General features: G+C 35.2%; 1 protein-coding gene across 5 annotated transcripts in view; it reads right to left on the bottom strand.

The window, feature by feature from the left end:
- The window catches only part of PRKCZ (protein kinase C zeta), a 70,002-nt gene that overhangs the window by 3,190 nt on the left and 53,135 nt on the right, over positions 1 to 13,677 (bottom strand). For all 5 annotated transcript variants that reach the window (XM_052791260.1, XM_052791259.1, XM_052791262.1 and 2 more), the window contains one exon: positions 2,324 to 2,439. In XM_052791260.1, the coding sequence (XP_052647220.1) occupies positions 2,324 to 2,439 (116 nt within the window). The remainder of the gene's footprint in view (positions 1 to 2,323; positions 2,440 to 13,677) is intronic.

A 13,677-nucleotide genomic window follows, 5' to 3' on the forward strand; every position in this document is an offset into this window, starting at 1 on the left:
AAAGATACATATTGTATGCACAGAAAATCCAAGGAAAGACTTATAAATTGATGTATATGAAAGAGACAGAATTTCTTTTAAGATGTGACGTTCATAAAACTTCCCGCTATGGGTGCGCATACACTTGGTATTTGTCATTTTTTCGTCAGGTAGAACCTGTAAAGCACAAATATGCCTTGCAATTCTTTGGTATCATACAAACACTAACTGAAGCACTTCACGCTTCGGTTTCCATTCAGCTATTCACTTCATATATGCTGGACTCTTGAGAAAGAGAGAATCGGTTGTGAGCTATGGATCTATGATATACAGGTAACACTTTTATAAAATTCAAGCTTGAGTGCCTAGGTACACAAATATCCACAATGAAATCTCCAAATACATAATTACTTGAGGATTAACACCTGCTACCCAAGAATGCAGCAAGAGAGAGACTCCGTAACAGTGAATTTATTGCCACTGGAGTAGACTCAATGGATTGCTAGTTACAGTGTTCATTTTTACCATCACAAATTTAATCAACCTTAACATTTATTTGTACAAAGAAAAATTCCCTGACCAACTAGCTAATCCTGCGGTTGACCTAGGATTAGCAGGCACTTTATGAAAGAGGCTTTGAAACAGTATTGTCTTTCTTTCAGAGCAGTTTAGCTTTATTGGGTAGCAACAAAGAAGAAGGAAAAACTAATAGAAGCCCATAGGCTGGAATGTGACAATCTTGCGCCTTTAATAATGAAAGCCTTTGGATAGCATGCAACAGCCTCTGCTTGCCAACGTGGCATCCCACTATATGCAGTACTTCAGACAGTATCTAAGAGAGTAGAAATCTTAAATCCATTATTAAAATCCCATTTCCAAAAGCAATACTTTAGAATCAGCTTTATTAAACATCTGATTAGACCCAAATATTCATTCTAGAACACCATCAATCAGTGGCTCTACAGACTTCAGTTAGAAATTGTAAAGAATGCAAAGTGCTAGAAATTTAAGAGATAGGTTTTCTTCAAACAGGAAGCCAGGGGACAGGACAACAGGCTGAATACATTTGGAAAAGAATGCATTACAGTCTTCAGAGGACATCTAGTCAGATAAAGAAAAACAAACATACATATGAAATATACTGGGAAAATTTAAGTGTATAATATGCAAGCAAATCTTTGCTGCTCTCTCACAGCAAAGCTCACCTAAAAATCCTACCTGCACAGATTTCAGGATTCTGAGTCTTAGATTTTTAATAAACCCAAAATCTCCTTTGATTCATTTTACTTTTGTATCAAAAGGCTAAATAAGCAGCAGAAAGTTTCATTGTATTTTTGATAGAATAGCACAAAAATTTCAAAAGAAAACATGCACCACTATGCTCCTTAATAAGAAACAGTATTTTGAAGTTCTTTAAAAGGTGTATCCTAAGAGCCACTTGGCATTAGTGTCACACATTCAAGCTTTGAAAGAAAAATATACCTTGGAAAAAAAAGAAAAGAATGGAACCCCGCCCAAACTGTTGCATTCCTCAGCAATTAGATAAGACGATTCTCACACCGATATCATTTGGCCCACCCTCCCCCCTTAGCTCGGATAATACATTTATCATCAGACATATGCTAAATGCTTCACAAACAAATGAAGTCAACAAGACCATTTTTTTCTCTCCAACATTTTCCTCCATTGCATAGAGCTTCCTCTTGTTTTTCCAAAGGAAGTTCAAGCTCCAATTTTAAATTTTCATACTTCAGTAAACCCTCAAAACTGTGTACAATTATTCTCTTAAAGAGTTTGGGCAAACTGTCTCCCATCTAACTACCAAAACTATAGCCTGTCATCTTATATGCCATCCTCTGTCTGAGGGAACTTCTTCCTTCATGTACAGCAATCACTCCTCAGCCTTCAAATTTGTTTATTAAAGTGTACTTTTTCTTCCTGCAAAATTTTTCCATTTAAATAATAGTTTTCTGTAAGATTTTCCTGTTACATCAAGCTTACTTTGAGACCTAAGGAGCTGTGCCTCAATTGTTTCTCCCGAGTACAGAAATGCAAACTGCCTGGGTCAGGAATCAAATTTCCGTCTCTTCTTTCAGTGCCAAGCACACGCTCGACAGCAAATCAATAGTGTATTCTGAAATTTTATTAGAATATTAGGCAGTCTTCTAATACATAAGTATGACAAGTTATGCAAGATAAGCAGGATACAAAGAATTTCAAATTTACCTTAACTTGACTATGTTCTAATACTAAGTACATAGTCTCTTCTTCGTAATTTTCAAGTAATTTATAAATTGATTTCTTAACATGCAATTGTATTTGGGAAAAAAGAAGAAAAACATACTCATCATCTGGGGTTAGCTGCACAGGTTCGCTGGTGAACTGTGTATCAAAGTTATCCAAACCATAATCATCTGTGATCTGAGGCTGAAATGGAGGGGTTGCTTGCTTCTTTTCCAGCTAAGGAAAAAAATATAATGGAGGAAGGGAAAAATTAAAATATTGAATATTTACAAACTCCCCTAAGAACATCAGCATACGTTGGCTCTAGAGTACATGCACAGAAAAAGTCAGTATAGTTGAGTTTAATATTGGAAGATATAAACACGTTCAATACAATGTGACAGCAAGTTTTAAACTAGCAGATTTTGACACTAAATGGTACACATGCTTATCCTGTTTATCCTATTGCTGTATTTCAAATACAAAAACTTCAAAAATTATCAGAAATCAATAAAAGTTCATAGAAAAAGCTGTTTCCCAAGTCTCTTGCCCTGTATATTAAGAAAAAACATTGTTGCTATATACATCTGGCTCAACAGTTTTTAGACTGAGAACGTACTCCAGAAGCTTTCCATTCAAGCCAAGATGCTTTGCCAGAATATAACTCACTTTTCCCTTTTATAAGCGCCTCTAAAGTTGCCTCTTGTAAAGGCAGCCTCTTAGATTATGTCAAATCAATGTAACCAGGCTTATTTTTTAATGTTAATACCAGCACAGAACAAAGAAGTAAGCAATATTTACATCCCCATCAATCAGTAGCCACATGGGTAAGCAATCATTAGGAGCAAAGTAGTGCTAATCAACAAAATAGCTAAAGCAGCCCAGAATTTTATTCTGCAATTAAAATTTAACCATGAATACATTTACATACAATATTTCCTGCTACAGGAACTGGAAACCCATATTTATCTTCCTCACCAGGGATAGTCAACGAAACATGGGAAATATTTTTTTGACTCAAATAATGCTGTTGCAGTGATTAAGAACCTTTTCTCATTTGCTATGCCAGTAGCATGTTCAACAGCATCTATAGTTTTCTGATTAAGGCAAATCCCTACTATCCTCCAGAGTTATTAGATCACTTTTATCACAGGTTTGAGTGATACAGGAGCTGATGACAGATTCAATGTTACTATTTATTTAAACCACTACCCATGGCAGTTCCAAAAAGGTGCAAGAAGAACTCTGCCTTTTTAAGCTTATTTTCAAGTAGTCATAGTTCCAGGCCCAGCAGAAAATCACAGATAAAGAGTTTTAGCTTGTGGAAGCCTGAGCAACCGACCCAGCTGATATACTGGAAACCAGTATAACAAAACCAGTCAATAATCATGTTTTGAGATTTCGCATTACCAGCTAAGTTCTCAGCAGCTAAATCACTTTTTACCACAAATGACAAGTAACTCTACTATGTTTTCTACGTGTTACATCTATCATATTACTGAGTCTCCCAGTTGAAATATTACAGGATAGGAAGTATCTTAAATTACAATAAACCAATGGAGCTCTTATAGAATTTACTATGAATTATTCAAATGGATTTATACTTGTCACATTGGTCCTAAAGTTGTTAATTATACACAACTCACTTTTGTGAACAGAATCCTCTTCATCATGACTTGCAATTTCACACTGCACCCTAATATAAATACTGTCTAACAAACCAAAGAAAGCTCTCTTCTGCTTCATAAAGAGAAAGAGGGAAAAAAAAAAAATCTCAAGTGCAACATACTACTTCAATTGATGCTTAAACTCACTGGTTGCAAATCAGCATTAGTTGCTTAAACTCACTGGTTGCAAATCAGCATCCATACAGTCTGGGTAACATTCGGACTATTCTTTTACGTACTAAGCAGACCATGCAACAGCCAGGTGATAGGAACGGCTCAATTCCTTCACACAAGCAAACAAGCTAGTTCAAAGCACTGTATTTTGGAAAATCAATAATAGGTAAACAATACTGCTTAACATCAAAGACAGGAACTTAATAAAAACATTGTGAACTGAACCACATTGATAACATGCAATGAGAATAGCTAATTTTTCAAACACTTTTTAGTCTAACTAGAAATTCACAGCATTTCAAAGACATTACATTGCTTAACATCATATGATTTTAGTTAGGTTTGTTCTACAAACATCTGTGTGTTTTATGGAAAGATGATTGACCAAATACTGATGTCCATAGTTGTCAATATGCTAAGGTAATGCCTTTTTCTAAAAATATGTAATTCAGGGATGGAATATGACAGAGGTAACAAGGAATGCATTAATGTTACAGAAGAATTATGTATGAAAAAGCGTAACATTTTAGAAAGTGTAAACGGTACCTCTATGCATTTCTAATGCCTCACTAATTAGAAACAGTAAGAAAACCAGAATATCTGTGTGCTGCAGTAAGCAATGACAGAAAAATAGAACTAAAACCAATTAATAGTATCTTTCATTCTATAAACAAGATCCTCACACCTACGCGTTGATGAAAGGTATGGCAAAATGGGCAAATTGGCCATTAAGAAATCTTATTAGCTCAATAAGTAAAGAATCATCATATTCACTAAGCATTAAATAAGAAAATGTCATACACTGAAGTCTAAAATTAGCTCACAAATTGACATTAAAAATTCATAGAACCACAGAATATCTCAAGTTGAAGGGGACCCATAAGGATCATCGAGTCCAAAATTACAAGCAACTGATTAAGTTTTCCTGAATACTCCAGATTTACTCAATATTGCATGGGCATTTGGTCTGAGAAAACCTGTTCCTTTAAAGAAGATACTGCAATGACTTTGGACGCTCACCTGGATTGGACTGAAATTAGTACTTTAGAAATAAGCAACTCTGAGTTCTGACCTTAGCTTTCCCAAATGCCATGCAATACTGACCACACCACTCCCAGAGTTCTCTCACATCCAACATCCTGCCTCTCCTCCACCTCCTCTCCCACGATCACATGTCCATCTCTCCGCCTTTTTTTTTTTTTTTTTTTCCCCTCCAGGCTACTCAAAAAATACAGGTTGTTGACTACCAACCAATACAAGTGTCCTGATCAGACAGCTGCTTTTGAGAGACCGAACAGATAAAAGCTGAATTCCTCTGTCTTCCCCCACTAGGGAACTAAATCAGTCTCATCTACCAGGATGCTCATTTTCACATAGACCAGAAAGTAGTACCTTTGAGATCTACCTGCCTTCAAAATAAGCAAAACTGATGAAACAGCTCAAAACTTATTAGGGTTGTAACTGGCAAACACACAGTACAGTGTGGAAGTCCCTCTTCCTTCCTATTTTATTAAAAATACTATTGCTGTAACACAAGCATTTGAAGGGAGTTACATTAAACCTTTCAAATGGAGGCTCTATCTGATTTAATGGAATCAAGACTAGTTTTAACCTACAGAAAGTCATAGAAGCTTGACCAATTTCCCTTTCACAATCTACAATCTTTCTTTAACAGCTCAATATGTAATACTCAGAAGGTATCACTGGAAGTTTAGTTCCCAAATCACATACAACTACATCATATATTCCAAGCAGTAAGACATATGCATCAATACAGTAAAAGGCAGGAAGATAAATCAGACATTTTCAACTTGCCATTCAAAAGTTTTAATTAAAAGAATTTTAAAATGGCTAAATCCTACAAACCAACTGGCTTATATATTTACTTTCATACCAGTGAACTCCCAGATGTAAATACCAAGTCTTAGGAATTTGGAGGATCAGGCAAAATTGCAACACATTGACCTTGGGAGTACTGTGAGAAACTTTAAGATTACCTGGAAAATTCACCTTGCCTCCAAAATGTCAATGCTTATTATTTCTTTTTTAAATATTTGATTGAATCTCCTAATTTATCTATTAAAATATTCTGCCATTGAGTCTCATGCTCCAAAATCATTTTAGGACCAGGTTTTGGCACTTCTTGTTAGCCACACATCAGACTGAGAAAACAGTTTCATTAGAAACCCAACTTCAAAAGGATAACAAGCATGCTAGTCACAGAGGAAGGCATGGCAAGTTATTAAACTGGCAATTAAATATACCATCTCAATGAAGATGCCAGCACATACTGTCTCATAAAATGTGCTTTTTTATCAACTGTAGTTTTACTTTTTTACAATTATTTATAGATGCTAGTACATTTTGTATATTCTGCGAAAACAACGCAATCCTTGCAGCAACGCTTAAAAGAGCTGTTATTGAACTTTAAAGAAAGTGAAAATTTAAATTTGGCCTCAGATTGCCAATGTAGCAATTGCTATAACCATAACTATGTTATATGTAATAGATAGCCATGTATTTTTACAATTCTTCTATTTATGACCATCTAAAATGCCAATTCTGCAAAACGTTTGTTTAATTGGTCTGCTGCATTCATACAAAGCTCCTTTAATTTAAGGAGGCACTGACTACGCACACCAATCTTGAACCCATAAATAGATTCAAGTCATTACTCTGCCCGTACAAGAAAATGATAAAAAAATTTCTGAGATAATAACACAAAAAAAATTGTGAGGATCCAGTTTTTTCAGCATTGGCACATATATTTCTTCACATCCTTTCTGAATAACGATTATAATATGTTTGTCAGTATTGCTATTTCAGAGTGGAGCTTTCAAGCTATATTCTTTGCTTCCATAGTTGTTTGAAATGGTCTTACAAAACACTAGGGATTTCTTATGTACCATACAGTTAGGAGTCTGTTTTTCCCATTTAACATTACTGAATTAAACATTAATTAGAAGAACAAAAGAAAACAGAAGGTAAATAAATCCAGGCTTCCAATATTAGGAGAGTGTGCTTGTCACTATTGTATGGGTTTTTTTGTTCAGTGGGTCAACTATAGCAGAAATTACAGGACCTTAAACAGGATCAGCATCTTGTTGTGACAGGCTTTGTGAAGAAGAATCTCAGAGCTACATCAGAATAGAGGTACAAAACTTCTCACATGGATCCCCTTGCAATAGTGAGGGCGTATGCTGGGGCAGAACTGAAGGTAACACAGCAAACGGAAGGATAGCTGTAAATTCTAGGTAACAGAATCACTCAGAGGCAACTGTGAATGCATTATGCAAGTTATGACAGGTGATGTTCCTATTCCTGCTGGAAAGAATCCTTTGGTCAGATCCTAAAGGGACAAAGATGCCATAGCAAGTATATTTTTCTCCCCTCCCTCAAAAAAAAAAAAAAAAAAAAAAAATCAGCGTGGCTTAAAGATACAAACACAAATCTCAGCCAGAATACTTGTGTAACAGAGTTTGCACTGTAATATTAATGATACTCAGAACATCCAGATAGGCTGTAGACAATTTCACAAATAATACTGCCTCTCCAAAAACAAGAGCTTAGCCTTCACTGATAACAGCAAGTCAGACTATGTAATTACTACGCTTAATAACTTTAACTTGAAGACGCTTATTAAAATTCCTTGAAAATTCTGTATAAAACTAAAATTCAACCTACTGCAAAATTGTTTTAATATGTATGGGCAGAGAAGATGTTCTCAGGGAGAGCGAGGCTAAGATTTCAATTATGTTACATAACTCATTCACTGCTAATAATTTTCCTTTTGGTAATGATACCAACAGGCATGCAATTGATAAAGAATAAATTGCTAGTTATTTCAGAATGAAATTCTAGTTAAATGAATTCTTCCTGCCTTCTCTGAATTGTGGAGGGGTTTTTTGTCGTCTTTTTTTTTTTAATCATAGGAAGTATAATCCACTTACATTCCCCCTGTTATATTAAGGAATTTATCACCGCAGGAGTTTGTACTTAAAAGCTGTGGTTAAAATACAGGATGTTACAGAATTTTCTGACCATTATTTTTGATCTATACATCCATACAATCTATATATCAACACTCATGCTACAGGGCATAAAATTGACCACTACATAAACCAGAAGGAAGTTAGTTATCTGTACGAGAAACATTGCAGGCTAGGAGCATTTGGAACCATTTTTACCTTCCTCTGAAGCTTCTGGTATTGGCTTTGATAGAGACAGGCTATCAGACTTGATCATTATTCTGATCTGTTATGGCCTACGTGGTATATACAGTTTGGGTTAGCCTTGCTGGCCACTGGAGGTCACCATTCCTCTAGAGAAACACCAGATACAAAATCAACATTCAAAACTCCCTTTGGAAGAGACCTAATGACACTAATGGAAAACTGAAAATCACAATTTGTTTTCATGCAACGCATCCTCAGTGATAGCAGTAATAAATGACAAAGCGACAAGCCTGTTTTAATATGTGGTTTTGTATGGAGACTGAAATTCCTTACGAAGTTTTGTTTTCACAGATTTCATTTAAAAATTAAAAGTACATTAATCAGGCTATTAGCCAACCACTACATGCCTTTTGCTGGGAAAGCAGCAGATAGCCTTCTCTCTCTGTTTCACCATCTTTTGAAATACTAAACGCTAGATAGTATTTAGTACCAGTTGTAATTTATTTTTTGAAACATCATTTGGTATCTGCTCATGCAAAAGCAAAGCCCAGCTTTCTGTTAATGTCAGTTACTGTGAAGTTGCCAGTACGGTGAGATCCATTTTAAAGAAATGGTAGCTCTGCAGTTTGCACTGTCTGCATTCTCTTCTACTGATTAGAGAGTAAAGTCTCATCAGCCACACTGTATCTAAGTTTTTCTTCTGAGATTTAAACAATTCACACCACACTGTTTAGGTTTCCAATTCACTTTCTACACTACTATTTCCAGCAATCTACCAGCAATTTCCAGACTTTTTTTACTTTTGAGCCATATATGGCAAGCTAAAGCACCCTAACAATAAAAAAAAAAAAAAAAAAAAAAATCCTATGGATACACATCCTCTCTGCCCCCCGCCTCCCTTTAATACATTAGTGAATTTCCAACACAGGCTCAGGTTAAAAACTTCCCATTTGGACATCTGTCTCACCAAGTTACAATATTTACTTTGGCTTATGGATAGTACTAACTCTTCTGCAGTGAGAAATTTAACATTTTCCTGGTGACATACTTAGCCTTCTTTGGTCCCAGTAAGACAGTAACAGAATTCCACAAATGACATGGAATAGTCTGTTCAGACTACAGGAAACTCAGTAACAAATTCAGAGATCAGGAGGGTCATCTGGTATCACTGGGAATTAACAAGTTATGCAGCTAGATCATTTGATAATCTCTCTTCTGATTTGAGAACGGAAATGTACATACTATTTGCAATTCAGACCTCCACACTGTTTCAATAAAACTTCCATTATGCTTTCTCCTTTTAAAGTATGTATCTATGTTGCTACAAAACTAGAGTGATTAATCTGTGCCAGCATGCTTTTATGTAGGATATGTGCTTTACTATTCAGGGTGCCTAGGGAGAAAGAAAACTCTTGGGAGAATCTAGCCCTTTAATCTGTAGGGCAGTAACAGGGATTTTCCTGGATAAATTTCCGAAAAGGCTGAACTCCTGTACTCCCTTATCTAGGCTATTTTTTTCCTATAGATCCAAATCATAGTCCTGCTTCCTTTCAAGAAATGGTATCTGCTTCAATGCGGCCAAACAAATTTGGAACTTGTGCAAAAGCACTTCCAGAATAGAATGAAGCGGCAAACAGTGGTTTTTCACTGCAGACATAAGAGAGCTTGTGACAAGAAGATGGAGCAACTTCATACTTTTCTGCAGAGGATACAAAACTAACTTACTACTCCTTTAAGAAATGATGGGAAAATATCACAAGCAGAATCACCCCATTTGCATGATTTTTACAGTTGTGAAAAGACATTCCGTAAAATGTATACAAGATATACAGCTTGCATAGGTTTTAACCATGATTAAATTTAAAATAGCTCCAAAACCTTCTGACAAGCCACCTCAATTAGGGATCTTTTTAGTTCACTATCTCACTTCATTCCTGACTTGAATTCCATCCTTATGGTATTCACATGTGGATCACATTCATCATATCCTATTCGCAATTACAACAAATTCAGTAAAATACATTTTTACAGTGATTGATGGTACTTAAAACTTAAACCATCTGCTTAACTGCAGTTCAGTGTTTTATTGTCCATTAAATCAAAAGATAGGAGATTAAAATGATGTTGTTTAACTTCAGTAAAAAGCCAAAGTTAGTATGACAACTAGATTTCCAAATATAGTAATATAGGGCGATAGTAATTACATTTCAAAAGCCCTCAAAGCTGTAAGAAAATGTAATGTTTATGATGAGTGAATTTAAACAATTTTGTTGTAATAAAAGAGTCATGTATGTTTTGTCAGAATTCCTGTAGAAAGAAATGAACGACCATTTCTCTTTCTGATCCCTTACTGCAGAGTCCATCACGGATCACTGCCCGAGACTGAAGAGTCAACTCTGATTTTTCTGGTTCCCTAGTTAGTATGGTGGTGGTATGTTTTCAAAGGCTTATAGTATTAAGAATAAAAAAGGCTGAAAATAATTAGAAAATAAGAAAAAACATTTTTGATCATAACTGGAATTGCATTTTTAAGATTTGTCTGGAAAGACCTCCATGATGTTTGAATTTGATAAACTGATCCAAAAACTGCCCTCCCTCCCTCAGAAGTACAAGTACAGATCTTTTTGGTCCAGCCTTCTGAGTCTAGAGGTAGCAGTCTTAAGGTAATAGATGATGGTCAATTATTATCCAAGAGCAGCTCTGATGCAAAAAGCCTTGCTCCCTTTTCTCGATTTACTCTTGACCAGAGACTGTTCTTCCTATGAATTCTCATGGTGTACTCAACTTTCTCTCTGGCTCCAGCTTCTTCACAGGTCTGGATGGAACACACCAAAAAGAGGGATCTTCTACACCAAGATCTGCAAATTCTCTTAAAGGTCTTGCAGATTCTTCACACTCCTTTAGTTGTACCTGGCTAATGCTGAATAGTATTCAATTTCATTAATATAATTTTGAAGACTTTTTCTGAAGAAGGTTCTCCAGCTACAATGAGGAATGCACTACACCTATCATGCCTATGAAGTTCAACTGCATTTTGCAGAGGCCTCTGTGTTGCTGCATACCAGTAACATACTTGAGCTATCAAGTCCATATGTCATTCACGTGTTCTACCCAGAACATGCCAAGTAAAATGGGCAAATTGTACGTCTCCCAGAAAAATCCTTTCACCACCATTCAATGTAAGATTTTTCTTAATCGTCCTGGTTGTTCTTATATGAATTGTCACTTTTGAGATAAAATTATTCAAAATGTAAACAGTAGCTTTCGCCCATTTAAAAGAGAAGTTTATACAAACTGTATTGGTTCCCAAACTCTTAATTTGATACATTTTATAGGTCAGTTTCATAGGAAAAAAGGGAAGGCTTCCGTGTGTTTCAAAACAACACTAACAACAAAATCCAAATTTACACAAACACTAAAATCGCGTACTCAAAACAGAAATGAGTTATTATAGTAACATTTTCTGTAATAATTAACAAAAGAACTCTACAAATTCAACTACGTTAAATGCTATTGGAGAGAAATGTCAAAATACCTAAGTAATACACATTACAAGCTAGGCAACAGACACCAATATAATTAGTGCTCTACATTTAAAAATAGAAGTCCATAAATAATTCAGCCATTTAAGTTTTCTCTAACTTGGTAGATTACACACAGGATTGAAAAATTCCCACACAGATGCTTACTGCTGCAATACAAGAGTTAGCACAATATATTTACTTCTCTTCCTGAGGAATAGCATTTGTGTGCAGAAGAGACTTATTTCTGATATATCATAGGTCATAAATAAAAACTGCAATTGTAGTTTAGATCTTAAGACTCAGATTTCTAGTTTAATGTTCTACAGAGTTGCATAGGACATAACACTGTAATAAGTAACACTTGCAATTTAGGAATATAAGTATAGAAGTATGGGAAAGCTACTGATCATATTTAGCAGGAAGGGAAACTTATGCCATATTAACTGCAACACTTCTATACAGAGTAAATAACTTTAACTAGCCCTTAACCTTAAAGTTTTACCACCACAGCACTGGAGACAAAAAATATCTGTCACTTAGTCAACTTTGTAGTAGCACAGACAGCAACATTCTAATTCTAAAATTCATATTCAGTTAAAAAAAAAAAAAAAAAGCCAAAGCTACAATCTCCACAACCTAACTTAAAAAAACAGGTAAGCATAATGTAAGTGAAAAGTAGCCATCACTGACCAAAATGGTTACTTATATTACCAACATGGGTAGGAAACCTGGTTTTAGGGCCAGGACATGTCATTATGCTTGGCACAGAGTAAACAACAAAAAGGTGATCAATCACAGAAAAATCTTGCATGCCAGGATTAAGGCAAAAGTGTGATGAGTACAGATGGAGATATGAGGAAATCACAAAACTATAACTGGGTAGGGAATCTCAATACATCAACATCCCATCAGTTATCAGGTCTTAGAAAGCATCATGAAATGAACAGTTGTAAGGAAGATAAAATTAGCTCCTCCCAAACAAGAATGGCAGCATGAAAGAAACAGCAAAATGAATATTTAAAAATTGAAGTAGGGTGGTAAGATTGTCATTATGAGTCAGTTGTAGCTATGCATTAACATTTCAACAGCAAGGCATTCAACTAGATGTTAAACATCTGACTGCCTCTTTTATGTTGTACTCAGTAAAGCATGAAAGCACTCTTAAATAAACTATATAGTGAACTTGCAGCTTTTAACTTGAGAAAATGAGTAAAAAAATACATTGGTACAGCTCTAAAAAAAAAAACCTTACTGCTTCTGTACACAGCTAACAGTAGCCATGGCTTCGTAGTTCTTTTTCCAGAATATAATGGATAAATACCATAAACCCAAGCACTAGGATAAGAACAGACTTCAGGTACTGAAATAATCATAAAAAGGTTGTGTTGGTACTTCCCTGAATGCTGTTAAGCCATCCTATACGCAGAGTGAGTAATCTAAAATGTTCTTAGCTGTGCCACACACAACTCAGATGACTAACACTAGGGAAAAAAAAGTTTATGGTACATGTGTTCACTTTACCATTATTTATTTTTCCATTTAACTCAAGCTTCACACAGAAAAAAATTTTAGTCAGCATTACACTCTTGTTTCCTTGTGTTTCAACATGAAAAGATTTGGAAAAACTTTTAAGTCAGAATTTTTTACTCATCACCTGCATTTCAAAGAAATCTCCAATAAGTAAAAAAGCTTTCCAAATATTTTTTTCATTTTCTCCTGAATGTATTTCCCAACACTGTAGTAGAAATTTAGCTTAATATTTACATGACGTTTTAGATCCTCCTGAGCAGCAGTCCTTATCATATCACAAACCAGCACAACCACCTAAATCTTTCCATTAGTTTTTTTTTAACAGATATTTAATACCAAAGCTTTCAGCCAAAAAAAAAAAAAAGGTTAAAAAAAAAAAAATCAAAATTCAAATCAGCATAAACA

Source organism: Harpia harpyja, chromosome 7, assembly GCF_026419915.1.
Source record: "Harpia harpyja isolate bHarHar1 chromosome 7, bHarHar1 primary haplotype, whole genome shotgun sequence".
Classification (NCBI taxonomy): Eukaryota; Metazoa; Chordata; class Aves; order Accipitriformes; family Accipitridae; genus Harpia; species Harpia harpyja.